Source organism: Dendrobates tinctorius, unplaced genomic scaffold (assembly GCF_039654945.1).
Source record: "Dendrobates tinctorius isolate UK_male_01 unplaced genomic scaffold, ASM3965494v1 ptg000276l, whole genome shotgun sequence".
Taxonomy (NCBI): Eukaryota; Metazoa; Chordata; class Amphibia; order Anura; family Dendrobatidae; genus Dendrobates; species Dendrobates tinctorius.
Window position 1 is genome coordinate 5,280,025 of NW_027361943.1, and position 13,810 is coordinate 5,293,834.

At 44.3% G+C, this 13,810-nt stretch overlaps 1 protein-coding gene across 4 annotated transcripts in view; it reads left to right on the plus strand.

Moving 5' to 3' along the window:
- Nucleotides 1-13,810, plus strand: part of EPS15L1 (epidermal growth factor receptor pathway substrate 15 like 1) — a 428,822-nt gene that overhangs the window by 61,370 nt on the left and 353,642 nt on the right. For all 4 annotated transcript variants that reach the window (XM_073559865.1, XM_073559866.1, XM_073559867.1 and 1 more), the window contains exons 4-7: nucleotides 2,100-2,147; nucleotides 2,247-2,342; nucleotides 7,033-7,095; nucleotides 9,020-9,145. In XM_073559865.1, the coding sequence (XP_073415966.1) occupies nucleotides 2,100-2,147; nucleotides 2,247-2,342; nucleotides 7,033-7,095; nucleotides 9,020-9,145 (333 nt within the window). The remainder of the gene's footprint in view (nucleotides 1-2,099; nucleotides 2,148-2,246; nucleotides 2,343-7,032; nucleotides 7,096-9,019; nucleotides 9,146-13,810) is intronic.

The window sequence follows — 13,810 nt, forward strand, 5'->3', positions numbered from 1 at the left end:
CCGAACAACAAGATGCAGGGTCCTTCAGAGGTTTGCAGCTTTGCGTAAGCCATCCTGTCGACCACCTCTGTCCACTGCACACAAGTAGAAACGGCTCCAGTGGGCCAAACGATACATGAAGACTGACTTCCAAACTGTTTCGTTTACCGATGAGTGCCGTGCAACGCTCGATGGTCCAGATGGATGGAGTGGAGGATGGCTGGTTGATGGACACCCCATGAAAACACGGCTAAGGCGCCAACAAGGAGGAGGTGAAGTAATGTTTTGGGCTGGAATCATGGGGAGAGAGATTGTCGGCCCCTTTAGGATCCCTGAAGGGGTAAAGATGAACTCCATAATCTATGTGGAGTTTCTAAAACAGCACTTCCTGCCATGGTTCAAGAGCAAGAACCGTGCTTTCCGTAGCAAGATCATTTTCATGCATGATAATGCACCGTCTCATGCTGCAAATAACACATCTGCATCTTTGGCTGCTATGGGCATAAAAGAGGACAAACTTATGGTGTGGCCACCATCTTCCCCTGACCTCAACCCCATTGAGAACCTCTGGAGCATCATCAAAAGGAGTGTCTATGATGGCGGGAGGCAGTTCACATCTAAGCAACAGCTCTGGGAGGGTATTCTGTCCACATGCAAAACAACTGAAGCACAAACCATCCAAAAACTGACAAATTCAATGGACGATAGAGTTCAGAAGCTTCGTTCGAACAAGGGGTCCTATGTGCAAATGTAACATCACCTAGAATAAAGTTTTGACTTGAAAACTGTTTGATTTCATTTTGTAGTAAGCTGATAATGCTTATAATTTCACAATTGACCATTTTTTTGTTCAAAATAAAAATAGAAAGGTTGAAAACTCTGCTGTGCATAATAATTTGGAACATGCATTTTGAGTGTTTCTTATTTTTAAAAATATACTGTTTTCATAGGCAGTTTGTTCAAAAACATTGCATTTATACTAGAATATTAGCTGACTGGAAAATAACAATGACTGCACTTCATATAGGTAATTTAGAGAAAATATGAGGAAATATTTTTTGCATAATAATTTGGAACACAGTGTAATGGCTTGCATCATTTTACATCTGTCTGGCACAGGGGTTGACAGCAACTGATTGGAATGGGTGTTGGGTGATTTTGTTGCCTTATCCAAAAGATCAATTATCACTGACATAAAGCTGGACACTCCCTCAAAGTGGCTAAGTAACACTATTTTGTTGGCAGTGTTAAAAAACATAGTCCAGTACTTCACCTCTGAACTATAAAAACGTGCAGCTTTATTTCTCACATGGAAAACGTCAGCCTTACAAAATCAGTAAGTATCGTATTTTTCGAATTATAAGATGCACTTTTTCCCCAAAAATTTTTTTGGGAAAATGGGGGTGTGTCTTATAATGTGGATATACCTTACCAGCCACGGTGGAGCATGGTCCCAGGGTAGCTGCTGGAGGAGGAAATAGTGGAGTGTTGCTGCAGGCTGGGATGAAGGATGTGCGGCACGCTGATGCTGCGGGTGTCTCTGGTGCTGCGACTGTGCCGACATTTTGTGAATGGCCAGAGCCCCCGAAGTTCCATGGTTTCCTATGCCATTGACTCCGGGAAAATGGCTGCCGGGGGCGGCGCATGCGCAGATGGAGTTCTCGGCCAACAAAATCTCGGGAGATGAGATCTCCATCTCTGCATGCGCCGCCACCGGCAGCCATTTTCCCGGAGTCCACCTCATAGGAAGCCATGGAACTGCGGGGGTCTGGCTTTCACAAAATGCCAGCAGAGCCACCACAGCAATAGGAGACATCTGCTGCGCCGGAGACACCCGCAGCACTGGACCCCTGCAGAGGTGGGCTGCACATCCGAAACCCCCTCACTCCAGCCTGCGGTTTGGAGCAACACTACACTCTTGCCTCCTCCAGCAGTGACCTTGGGACCCTGCTTCACCGCAGCCACCAGCCTTGATAAGCAAAGTTTATTTTTCCTTTTTTTGTCCTCAAAATTTTGGGTGCGTCTTATAATCCTCAAAATACGGCAAGTGCTTTTTAGATCTACCTGTTCTTAGTAATTGATGCCATGTGTATGTGTATAATTTTGTTTTAAACTTTTAGATTTGGGACTTGGCTGATCCTGATGGGAAAGGTTACTTGGATAAACAGGTGAGACTGATTTTTTTTTTTTTTTTTTTATATTTGAGGCAAAGCTGTACTTTGAGCAGCTGACTGTATCAGTAATCCTGTATTATCTTATTCTCTTAGGGTTTCTATGTTGCTTTGCGACTAGTTGCTTGTGCACAAAGTGGTCATGAAGTTACCCTGGCCAGTTTAAATATGCCCGTGCCACAGCCCAAATTTGTAAGTAACTCAATACTTATCTTTTGTATTTACTTGCCGTATATATTTTAAAGGGTTATTCTCTTGTTGTCTCTTACTTACCGTATATATTTTAAAGGGTTATTCTCTCGTTGTCTCTTACTTATATATTTTAAAGGGTTATTCTCTCGTTGTTTCTTTTTTTTTTTAAACTCTTTTTATTGAAAGATTCCACAACAAACATATAACATTACAGTATAGAATGCGGATCAGTCATGTAATCACCATCCATAGTAGATATGAAAGCATACTTTCAATAGTAGCGTAAACAAACACAAACAAATAAAGTGTAACAGTTCTTTAGAGCATTACACCATCAAACCAACGGGTTCTTTGTCAAAGTTTGAGTCTGTATTTATTCGAATTATAATAAATACTTTTTTCCCAAAATCCCTCGTGTCATCACTTGCATACATTAAAGAAGATATACTTCAGGGGTTATACCGGGAAATTCTCTCGTCGTTTCTTGAGCAGCTCTCCGCTCTGCAGTCTCTTTCACTTCCTGGTGCCAATGATATGTCTGCCCTGGAGTAAAACTATAAAGCTCAGCATAAGATCTGCTATTCCACATTCAGCTCTCAGTTGTTTGTTCTGGAGTCTATACTATTATCACTGTATTTAAAGATAACAGAACAAGCACAGAGCTGGGACAGTGAGCTGTGATGCTGAGTGGTTTTTAGAAGGATGGATTGTCAGGAGCTGAGAGGAAGGGGTAGGTTGATGCAGCTAACTGCTTTAAAGATATCAATGGGCTGGGGAGAAGTGGCTGGGATCTTTGCCTTAACTTCTCTTCTGGAATGTAGCTAATGTGCAAATTTGACCTATGGTTTGGGCAGGCACTAAGGCCAAGCTCATTGTTGAAGAATGACAGCAGATAGAAAAAGCAAGTTAATTGCAAACTTGCTTATTTTCATGCCGTTTAACTAATTTTGTACCAATCGTGAATAAACTACATACTTATTTTATATAGGTATATAGTACTGTGCAAACATTATAGGCAGCTATGGAAATAATGCTGTATAGAAAGAAATAGAAGTGTTACTTGTTTTTTTAATATATCACAAAATGCAAAGAGAATACACAAAAGAGAAATCTAAATCACACCACTATTTGGAGTGACTGCTCTGTGCCTCCAAAACAGCATCAATTCTTACACCTGTAACCTGTACATAGTTTTTAAAGAAACTCAGCAGAGGGGTTTTGCAAAACATCCTGGAAAACTAGTACATTACACTTCTTTTGGGGCCATATCATCACTTCCAAGGTCCTTGTCCTTTTTTTCTTAATTACATTGTCTCACCAGAAAAACAGAAAACGTTCCCCTCCTGCAATTTCATGTCCCATCAGCAGTGCTAGTTTAAAGTAATCCAAAACATTATGCTGCAGCCTAAAGTGGTGACAAGAAGCTTTGAGGGAGCAGAAGTAGAGATTTCTAATAGTGATGAGCAAACATGCTTGGATGAAGTTTTATCCGAGCATGCTTGTGTGCTAACCAAGTGTCTTGATCATGCTCAAAAAATATGTTTGCATCTCCGCAGCTGTTAGACAGCAGCAACACATGCAGGGATTGTCTAACAAACAGGCAGTACCTGCATGTATTGCAGCTATCAGCCACGAGACATGCAGCTGTGCGGGGACTCGAACATATTATTCGAGCACGGCGAAGACACTTGGTTAACACCCGAGCATGCTCTAATAAGACCTTTTCCGAGCACATTCACTCATCACTAATTTCTTCTAACCAGGGCTGTGGAGTCGAAGTCTGACTCTTTGTCCATTTTGCTGGAGTCGGAGTTGAAGTCTGTATGAAATGTGCTGACTCCGACACCTAAAATATATAATAAATTGGTTACAGTAGTACAATGCAGTGTGTACTGTAGATGTTTTCATAGGAATTTGGGAAAATTATGATATGTCCTATTAAAGGGAACCTGTCACCCCCCCAGGGCGTTTTTAAGTTAAAGAGCAACCTTCAGCATCACTAAGGCTGCATTCTGTGAAGGTGGCTCTTCTGTTTCTGACCCCTAGTAACGCTGAAATATCGACTTTTATAAATAGCTCCTCATACCTATAATGTGTCCTATAGGTATAGTGGGTCCCCCTGTATCAGCCGTCTACCATCTGTCCATCATGCGTCTGTCCTGTGTCTGGGCGCCGCCCACCATCCGTCCATCATGATGCCCCTGTGCGTCGCTGACTCCTCTTGTTTTGAGTGCCGGCGCCTCCGCTGTGACGAGTTCTCGGGCATGCGCAGTGAGCGCTGCCCAAGAACCAACATCAGGCTATTGCGCCTGCGTGTTGTGGAGGCCCCAGATCCCGCCCTGCATTGTGTTATGATGTATTCACGTTACAGGTATGAGGAGCTATTTATAAAAGTCGATATTTCAGCGTTAAAAGGGGTCAGAAACAGAAGAGCCACAGAATGCAGCCTTAGTGCTGCTGAAGGTGGCTCTTTAACTTAAAAACGCCCTAGGTGGGGTGGCAGGTTCCCTTTAATGTCTGTCCTGTTCCTGATCTAATGATCTGGGCTTTTGGTTGAGATGAATCTGTGCTGCACTTTATGTACAGGCTCAGTAGTGAGGCAGTGCTGTGGGGTCAGGAATCAGGGAAATGTCCTATAAATGTCTGTTCTGTTCCTGATCTAATGATCTGTGCTTTTAGGTGAGATGAATCTGTGCTGCAATTTATGTACATGCTCAGTAGTGAAGCAGTGCTGTGGGGTCAGGAGTCAGGGAAATGACCTATAAATGTCTGTTCTGTTCCTGATCTAATGATCTGGGCTTTTAGGTGAGATGAATCTGTGCTGCACTTTATGTACATGCTCAGTAGTGAGGCAGTGCTGTGGGGTCAGGAATCAGGGAAATGTCCTATAAATGTCTGTTCTGTTCCTGATCTAATGATCTGTGCTTTTAGGTGAGATGAATCTGTGCTGCACTTTATGTACATGCTCAGTAGTGAAGCAGTGCTGTGGGGTCAGGAGTCAGGGAAATGACCTATAAATGTCTGTTCTGTTCCTGATCTAATGATCTGGGCTCTTAGGTGAGATGAATCTGTGCTGCACTTTATGTACAGTACATGCTCAGTAGTGAGGCAGTGCTGTGGGGTCGGAGTTGGAGTCAGAATTCCAGGAAATTGAGGAAGTCAGAGTCTGAGTCGGTGGTTTGTCCTACTGACTCCACAGCCCTGTATCTAACTCAATATGTTGTAGGGAAAAGAAATTATGTATCATAAAATGATGTACTGCAGAGGTAACTACAGCCTTTAATGTTTCTTCACAGCTATATTTTTAGACGTATTGGAAGCTTTAGAAGTATTTTCTTACTTTTGAGACAACTGCTACACATCATCAACAACTCCAAAAGAAAAGCTGTGTGAATATTCAGTGAACAATTGAATAAACATACTAAGAAACGTGAATTAACACCAAAAAATATTCAATAAAAAGATTTTTATTCTAACATAAGAATAAAACGGTCTGTCACAGACCGGATAAAAGGCACATAGAGGGGATGCAATCCTATACAGGGAGGTCACAGAAAAAGTGGGTATAACCTGCATCACATAACAAGATCATCAGTCCATATACAAGTATGTATTCAATAGTAGGTCTAAGTGGATTGATAAATAATAACCATATACCCACTTCCTATATGTTTTATTGTGATTTCCCTATGTAGGATTGCATCCCCTCTATATGTCTTTTATCCTATCTTTGACTGTTTTATTCTTATGTCATAATAAAAATCTATTTATTGAATATTTTTGGGTGTTCACGTTTCTTGTTAGGTGTCAAGAACACCGCACTGTACTTGCTCACTGAGCCAGTGCGCATGTCCTGAGTGTCAGGATCCTGTCAGCGCCGGCGTGCAGCCTCCGCTGAGCAGGGACTCACCCGCAATGTAGGGGTACCGGGGTCAGGTACAGCCAGAAAGTACCGATGCACAGGACCTGTGGATGCTGAAGTTCAGAAAGCCGACATAGGACCTATGGTCATGTGACTGCAAGGGGGTGGGGCTTAGCGTCCTGCTTTCAGAGAAGCTAGAGAACTTAGAGTCAGGCAAAACAGAGGTCATGCACAGTACAGACCAGCGAGGTACAGGAGGGATAAACAGACGGGAGGTCAGACAAAGCCAAAGGTCATACACAAGAAATCAGTACAGTACCAGGGAGGAGACAGAACGGATAATCAGGGCCAAGCAGAGATCAAAACCAAACAGACATAGGAGGTACCAGGCAGAATCCAAAGCGATATCCAGAGAGCAGACCGAGTCATACACAGAGAATCAAGTAACCAGAACACAGCACAAACACACCCAGGGGTCACCACACAATACCAATGGCGAAAGTATAACTGACGGGGGATGGGAGCTTCCTGAGGCTATAAGAAGCCTCTCCAGAACCAATGAGAGGCCACCATAATAGATCCCAGGTGTGCAGGTGAGAGTCTGCACTGAGATCAGAACATTAACCCCAGAAGTGCCTGTAACCCAGCAAAGGTATCATGACATTAGGTTTATACAACTACTACACATGTTGACATCTACGGTATATATTCATGTAATTTTTGTAAATAACAACGCTTGTGCACTATTGCAACATATTAATTTACATGGAAAATATATACTGCTAAACAGATCTCTATGTATTGTTGTTTTTTTTTATTTCTTCAAAGAGTGATACCAGCAGTCCTCTTTTGATCACTCCTCCTCCTGTTGAAGGTCATTGGTCAGTTCGGGTAAGTTTTGTTTCAATAGAAAGACAGTTTAATTTCTAATTTCACCTTTTGCAAAAATAAAAGATAAGTGCAGTGGCTACAAAATAAAGATGTTAATTAGCTATTTGGACACAATTTGCTCTTAAATTCAGCCCGTTATAAAGTTTGTTTCCTATTTGGATGCCTGACAGTTATGAATAGTTGCAATTTTTAGTTACAAGAAAAGAAAACCTATTTTACTATTCTGTTATCACTGTATATTTGTTTTTTTTCACTGCTTACTTATTCAAAATAATAAATAATAGTATGTACACTGACTGAGCTATTACCCCATAGCTCCCACAAGCAGGTATCTTCTCCATACGTGCTTTTCGTTGGTATTTATCTAGCCCAGGGGTGAGCAATTAATATTCCCGAGGTGCCACATGTGAGACCGTGAGTGTTGTGGAGGGACGAACCAATAGGCCGAAATTAATTTTGCTCAATATTATTATTGATATATTAGAATTATTATATTGTTTATTATATTGATACTTTTAATATTAATTGTATCACTTACTATTGAGCAGAATTAAATATGCTGACATCCCCCTATATATCGTTTTCCCCTTCTGTATCTCGTATGAGCACCCCAATAGCCCCTTATATGCGGCATGAGCCCCCCCACACAGCCTCCCCCATATGCAGCATGAGCCCCACACAGCCTCCCTATACACACTGCATGAGCCCCACACAGCCTCCCCATATACTGCATGAGCCCCACACAGCCTCCCTATACACACTGCATGAGCCCCACACAGCCTCCCCATATACTGCATGAGCCCCACACAGCCTCCCCATATAATGCATGAGCCCCACACAGCCTCCTTATATATACTGCATGAGCCCCACACAGCCTCCCTATATACATTGAATGCGCCCCTCACAGCCTCCCTATATACACTGCATGATCCCCACACAGCCACCCTATGTACATTGAATGCGACTCACACAGCCTCACTATATACACTTCATGAGCCCCACACAGCCCTCCCTATAAACACTGCATGTCGCCCCCATAGCCTCCCTATGTGCAGCATGTCTCCTCCATATGCAGCACCATGTGCCGCATGTCGCCCCCATATGCAGCAGCATGTCGCCCCCATATGCAGCACTATGTGCAGCATGTCGCCCCCATATGCAGCACCATGTGCACCATGTCACCCCCCCTATGTCCAGCACCATGTCACCCCCCCATGTGCAGCACCATGTTGCCCCCCCATGTGCAGCACCATGTCACACCCCCATAGCCTCCCCATGCCCACCCAAACAGTCCATACACATGAGAAGAAAAAATAACACCACATACTCACCTCGGTCCCATTCCCCGGTGCTCTGCTTCTTTCTCTGCCTTCCATGCGCGAACTCTCCAGAGTACACTGCTGACACTATGAAATGATGTCATCGTGTCAGCTGTTTCACATGCTGATTGGTGGAGGAAGTGGCCGAAAGCCCCTCCTCCACCAAATGAGTCAGCGGCGCAGCTCAGAGCCTCACATGGAAACAGTAAGCGGGCGGGGACCATGCGGCCCGAGGACCTCTGATTTCCTGCCCCACGCCTGTCTTGGTCCATGGGCCGGACTGAGACAGCTAGAGGGCCCGACGTGGCCCGCGGGCCGCACCTTGTCCAGGTCTGATCTAGCCCATTCAAACTTTTTGGGAAACCTTGAAGAATTATTGATTGGAGAAGAAAAGGTGAACTCTACCGTGAATCCTGTGTCATGCCAACAGTAACGTATTCTGAGACCATTCATGTGGGGTGCAGCAAATTTTGGAAAATAAAAATTAGTGTCAGTCTCAAAACTTTTGGCCATAACCGTACGGTTGACAGTGGCATACATTAAACTTGTTATAGCAGTACATCTGCTTACACTGTTTGAAATGACCAGTTTATTTTGATTTCCAGATAGAAGAAAAATCCAAGTTCGATGGAATATTTGATAGTTTATTACCTGTAAATGGCTTACTGTCTGGGGACAAGGTGAAACCGGTACTTATGAACTCTAAACTACCTCTGGATATTTTAGGAAGGGTAAGAGTACATTTATATGTATCGTTACTTATTTAAGGGGTCCACTTTTGTAACCTATATTTTTTTTTCCTTCCATTGGATCTTTAACCCCTTCATGACATAACGTATATTTACGTCATTTGTCGTATCTCTACCTTTGATGCACGCTGAATCTGCATCTTTCCTTGCACATGACGGCTGAGATCCACTCGCAGCTGTTAACCTGTAAAATCCCGCTGTCAATCTCTGACAGCGGCATTTAACACGCGCCGACAGGGGTATGCCTCATGCCATGTTCCCATCAGCGAACCCCTGACGTGATCGCGGGGCGCTCATGGGTTGTCATGAAAGCCTGGGTTTGCTGTCATTACGATTCTCCTGTGACCGTCGGTCCTATGTATAGCACAGGCTATCGGACAATGGCAGCTTCAATTCCCCAGGAGGACTATTACGTACAATAAAAAGTAAAAAAAAAGAAAAGTTTTTAAAAATCTGAAAAAACAAAAAGCAAAGGTTCAAACCACCCTAATTTTTCCCCTTTGAAAACAAAGCAATTGAAGAAAGAAAATACACATTTGGTATTGCTGCATTCAGAAATGTCTGATCTATCAAAATATAAAATAAATGAATCCGATTTGTAAACAGTGTAACAAAGAAAAAATTCAAAACACAGCAATTACATTTTTTGGTCTCTGCAACATTGCAACAAAGTGCAGTAAGATGTGATCTAAACATTATATCTGCCCCAAAATAGTAGCTGTAAAAACATCAGCCCAGGGGTGCAAAAATGAACCCTCACACAACCCTATATCCCAAAAAATGACAACACTACGGGTCTTGGAAATTTCTTTTTTTTTTCCATACAATTTTTTTTTTCCCCACCGCTTAAATAAAAAAAATAAAAAAAGCTATACATGTTTCTGCGTACTCGTACTGACCTGGAGAATCCTATTGCCAGGTCAGTTTTACCATATAGTGGACATGGTAAATAAAAAAACTAATGTGGGATTGCACTTTTTTTTTTTTTTTTTTTTTAATTTACTGCACTTGAATTTTTTCCCCCTCGTTTTTCAGTACACTATATGGTAAAATGAATGGTGACATTTAAAAGTACAACTTGTCCCGAAAAAAACAAGCCCTTATGCAGCTATATTTATGGAAAAATTTAGATATGCCTCTTGGAAGGGTAGGAAAAAATGAAAAATGGGCAGGTGGTGAGGGTTAAAGAAAGATTTAAATAACTATGTACCGTATATACTCGTGTATAAGCCAAAATTTTCAGCCCATTTTTTGGGGTATTAAAGTCCCCCCCTCGACTTATACACGAGTCATATACCTGGGGGTCGGCGGGGGAGCAGGGGGGGTTTCAGAGATCATACTGACCCCCCCTGGCGCGGTCTCTGCAGCCCCCCCGCTTCTCCCACGGTCTCCCTGCCTTCAGCGGTCACGTGGTACCGCTCATTAAACTCATAAATATTGAAAGGGTCCGATTTCCCCAAACCATCAACGGGCGAGCATGCCTACACGTATCCTCTCCCGCAACGTAGGACATGATGCCGGACTCAGCCCTGACCACCCTAAGGTATTGAAACCCCATGCTGTACAGAGGCTCAAGCACAGTCCGTGCTGCCCCCACTGCACCACCAATGCTAGACTGCGGTGCTGCAAGGCGGCGGACGGTCCCTCTCCTCATCCCGGGTAAGGAACGATGGAGCCAGGGTGCCTGCAACGTCCTGTACACAGCTCCCCTCTCCCCCCACACACCCCTGACAGGCTGGCAGCTGAAGCAATCAGGACAGGGGGTATGGATCAAGGGTGGGCTGGGAGGGCTCTTGTGGATGGCCCGCCGCTTTCCTGGTGCAGTGTGGTTTTTATAACATTGCAGTGCGGCGCCGCTTCTTCATCGCGGCCAATGCCGGAACTTTTCTCCCCAGCTCCTAGTTTGCCCTAGGCCACGGGAGGGAGTCCCGCCCACTGAAGCGTCCATATTCGGCAGCCAGGCCGGAACTGTAAATTTAGCCCCTGGCTTTGGCCTGTGCTAGGCCACAGTCAGACGTCATGCCCCCAGGCACGCCTACTTCCGACAGGCACGCCTACTTCCGACGGGCCCGCCCAGTCGCGAGGCGAAATTTTTGAAGTTAGGAGCAGCCCAGAGCCTCCTGCTGCACTTCAGGATGCTCAGAGGTGCAGGACTGTGGGTTAGTGCTACCCCCCCCCCCCTCCAGCCATGCACCTATACTAATGGTGTCACTGCCGCAGGCTATGTTAGCCAGCAGGCTCAGCATGTCGCCACCGGCCACTCTAGGCTGAGTATGAATGCTCTTATCAGATGGCGGCCGATAAAAGCTCACTGGCCATGAAACTGAGGTTCAAGCTCATACAGTGCAATTGCCGTACGCACCTCCGGTTGGTCCGTTCTTTTCCGCAGGCACAGAGCTATCAGTATGCGAGGCCTGTGTTCCCTAACGCACCCAGGAGCCCTCCACTGCGACCAGCCCCGAAATGGGCTCTATCTTTGTCGCAGATCATGGCACAATCAAGTCCTTTCAGGCCCCAGATAGGGGCAGGGACAGTGGCTCGCCTCTCTTGGAGAAATCCTCAACCTTACGGGAGCCTCCGGCCTGCAGTGGCCGCCCTCACTCTAGGCAGATGCGAAGGGGGAAATGAACCCACACAGCGTAGCCCAGCCCGACTAGTTCCTCAGCATCTATGAGCTCTGTTTCTCGCTCCCCTGTTCCAGGGGGTGACAGCGAGCAAAACTCGAATTACGATTCCGGGGGGCCCCTCAATTTGGATGCACCTGTTTACCAGGAATCAGTTGACAGGCTTAGTGAGGCCATCAACCAAGCCCTGAGTATTGGCGAGGAGTCCACCTTGACCGCAGGTCATATGGTGTCAGGCTAATGGGTCAGTCTGTAGACTCACCCAGAGTTTGAGGACAGAGGCAATGGCAGAGGGCACTGGATGCAAGATAACCATCTGCCTCTGAACTCTGTGAACTGCCATTCACACACATGCTTTGATTCAACCCAGAGGGTGGTTTGCACGTTAATGACCAGGCCAATTTTTACAATTCTGACCACTGTCCCTTTATGAGGTAATAACTCTGGAATGCTTCAACGGATCCGACTGATATTGTTCTTCATGATACTGATAAAATTTCTTTGATATAACTTGCGTTTATTTGTAAAACAAAACAAACAAAAAAAAGGAACTTTCGCAAAAATTTTGAACATTTCACAATTTTCCAACTTTGAAATTTCATGCCTTTAAATCACAGTGATATGTCACACAAAATACTTAATAGGTAACATTTCCCACATGTCTACTTTACATCAGCACAATTTTGGAACCAAAATTATTTTTGTTAGGAAGTTAGGAAGCGATTTCTAATTTTTCCAACACCATTTATTTTTAGGGGCCACAACACATTTAAAATCACTTTTGAGGGGGTCTATATGATAGAAAATACCCCAAAGTGACACCATTGTAAAAACTGCACCCCTGAAGGTGCTCAAAACCACATTCAAGATTTTATTAACCCCTTACCTACAAATGACGTAATATTCCGTCCATGTGACCATGGACCTAATTACCATGGACGGAATAATACGTCATCGCGATCAGCGGCGCCCACGTGGTGAGCGCCGCTGATCGCGGCCGAGTGTCAGCTAATTATCATAGCTGACACCCGGCACAATGTGTCAGGGGCGGTCACGGACTGCCCCCGACACGTTAACCCCTTGCACACCGCGATCAAACACGATCGCGGTGTACCGGGGGTTAAAGGGAAGCATCGGCAGGGAGGGGGCTCCCTCCTTGCTTCCCTGAGCCCCCCACGGCAGCGCAATATGCAGCGCTGCTGCGGGGGGCTCCTTTCCTGCAGGCCCCCGGATCCAATATGGCGACGGGGACCTCCGGGGGCCTGCAGGAAGCTGGCTTCCTCAGTGCCTGCAAAGCGCAGGCATGAGGAAGCCTGTGCAGTGCCTGTGACAGATCGCTGATCTGTCACAGTGATCTGTGATGTGACAGATCAGCGATCTGTCACAGGACAGTGATGTCCCCCCTGGGACATTGTAATAAAGTAAAAAAAAAATAAAAAAAAAGTGTAAAAATAATTAAAAAAAAATCGCCAAATAAATTAAAAAAAAAAAAAAAAATATTCCCCAATAAATTCATTTTTTGGAAATAAAAAAAACCAAAACAATAAAAGTACACATATTTGGTATCGCCGCGTCAGTAACGACCCGCCCTATAAAACTGTCCCAATAGTTAACCCCTTAAGCGAACCCCTTAAAAAATAAAAAACGAAGCAAAAAATAATGATTTATTATCATACCGTCGAACAAAAAGTGCAATAACGCGCGATCAAAAAGACGCATATACATGGTACCGCTGAAAACGTCATCTTGTCCCGCAAAAAACGAGCCACCATACAGCATCATCAGCGAAAAAATAAAAAAGTTATAGCTCGCAGAATAAAGTGATGCAAAAATAATTATTTTTTTATATAAAATTGTTTTCATTGCATAAAACCGACAAAACATAAAAAAACGACCTAAATGAGGTATCGCTGTAACCGTACTGACCCGAAGAATAAAACCGCCTTATAAATTTTACCGCACCCAGAACGGCGTAAACGCACCACCCAAAAGAAATTCATGAAACGCTGGTTTTTGTAAATTC